Raw genomic sequence first — 1,890 nt, forward strand, 5'->3', positions numbered from 1 at the left:
ACTATAAATATACAAACAATGAAATGAGGCTCACCAGCCAGCATGACAGAGGAAGCATTTCAAGAGTACTGAATACAGTGAGTCACTCAGTCAGTGGCAATGGCAGCACTGATAGAACCACAAATCTCATTCGATGAATGGCAACAGTTTGTGAAAGAAACAAGCAGCATTTCAATATGTACAACAACACAAAATACAAGAAAGCACATCTCACACAACTCTGGCTATGAAGGTACCTTGACAACAATGACCCTGTCCTCAGCTGAACCATTGCTCAGAGGTGTTGACGAACGGTCCCGTTCAGAAGAGTCGTGCTGTGAACTGGTGCGGCAGATGGTCGAAGGAGGAGTGGCAGAGGAAGGTAAGGGAGGGGTTGCAGCACTGCCACCGTGATGTAGTGGAGAGCCATCGACAGAATCTGTGTCAGATCGGTCCGAGAGACTCGTTGCAATGGACAATCGCTTCTTCTGCAGTAGTATATGTGCAAGCAAAGGAAAAGCAAAGCCAGAAAGCATGAGTACAGCAGAAATATAATAAACATCTGAAGAACTACTGTATTATATCCTATGAAAAGATGGACAGAATTAAAGATAGTATTAACATTACATTTACATTAAGTCTGATCATGTCAGAAAAGAAAAAAACATGTTTGAACTAGATATTAACTGGAATATTTCAGTTGCAATAAATCTATCAAAGTATGCTTTGAATCACCATGCATGTAATGAAGGTAACCCCCAAATTAAGCAATAGCTATGCTTGGATGAATGGTTGCATAAATCAGAATTTAATTTCTGCTCTTCCTTTGGTTTCAGTCTCCATTAACCATAATTCAATCAATAGTAAATATCAAATGACGAAGGCCAGAAAGCTAGCAGTACGAAGCATAATATGCAATCATCAGAATCCTCCAGAATTGCTCTATACAGCAATCTGTAGCCCATTTTAATATCAAATATAGAAATTCTGTCATCTGCGTGCATTAAGATACTAAACTTATTAAACACCAATTGAAGAAAACCCTTGAAGTGTCACCTACAGCATCCATATTCTGGTCTTACTGATAACTAATTGCTACCACATATACGTAACATAAATAACAATGGAGAAGTAAGTCTTACCCTCTTATACCTAAGGATTTCAAACAACACTACATCGCTCTCCACAAACTAGTTCACAGCACTGTCTGCACCCATAAAATAAACTCACCAAATTCGTTTCTTCCTCAGCCAACCACCGGCCATCTTCCTCAGATTCCCGCTGTTGCTGTCGCAGTCTCTGCTCCAGTAACTGCTGCTCCATCTCCAGGTCCAGCTGGCTGCCATCCCCTCCACCGCTGCCATCTTCCAGCAAATCATCTCCATACACACTTAGTGCAGGAGTCACCACCTGGTTCTACAAACATTATCTCTAATTATCTTCTGGGGCACAACTTACATTCTACACATAACAGCAATATGATTTTGCCAGAGGCAGCTCATGAGGAACGGCAGTGCACGTCATAAAATTAATTATCATTATAAAATTACAGTAAATTACATCAAGCAAGCAACAAAAATGCTCTCTACTGATTGCATGTGCAGAAACATAAATACGATAGAAAAGTGTACTCTAATTTGGAGTACACAAGTACACACATTCCCCATCATATAATTTTAAAGTTAATTTCTTGCAGACATAAATCTGATGCTGACAAAGTTGAACAACTGCACAGATACCAAGCAGGTTGGTCTAGCAGTAATGTTCTTAGACTTGCGTGTGTAGGATTGCTGGAACATCGGCTATCCTCTCTGAGGTCTTTCATACTTTTCCTTAATCCCTTCAGCAAAGGCTAGGATAGTACCCCAATTAGGTCACGACCACTTCCAAATCCTTTGCAATTCACAGATC

General features: G+C 40.3%; 1 protein-coding gene across 1 annotated transcript; it reads right to left on the reverse strand.

Annotated features, from left to right (window-relative positions):
- Nucleotides 1-236: 236 nt before the first annotated feature.
- Nucleotides 237-1,798, reverse strand: LOC111875184 (focal adhesion kinase 1-like; the record flags this gene model as incomplete). Its single annotated transcript, XM_023871250.2, has 2 exons — nt 1,210-1,798; nt 237-467 (listed from the first exon to the last, which is right to left on the reverse strand). Coding segments are annotated over exons 1-2 (324 nt in total), but the record flags the coding sequence as incomplete, so codon positions are not given.
- Between the last annotated feature and the right edge of the window lie 92 nt (nt 1,799-1,890).

Source organism: Cryptotermes secundus, unplaced genomic scaffold (genome assembly GCF_002891405.2).
Source record: "Cryptotermes secundus unplaced genomic scaffold, Csec_1.0 C38753510, whole genome shotgun sequence".
Taxonomy (NCBI): domain Eukaryota; kingdom Metazoa; phylum Arthropoda; class Insecta; order Blattodea; family Kalotermitidae; genus Cryptotermes; species Cryptotermes secundus.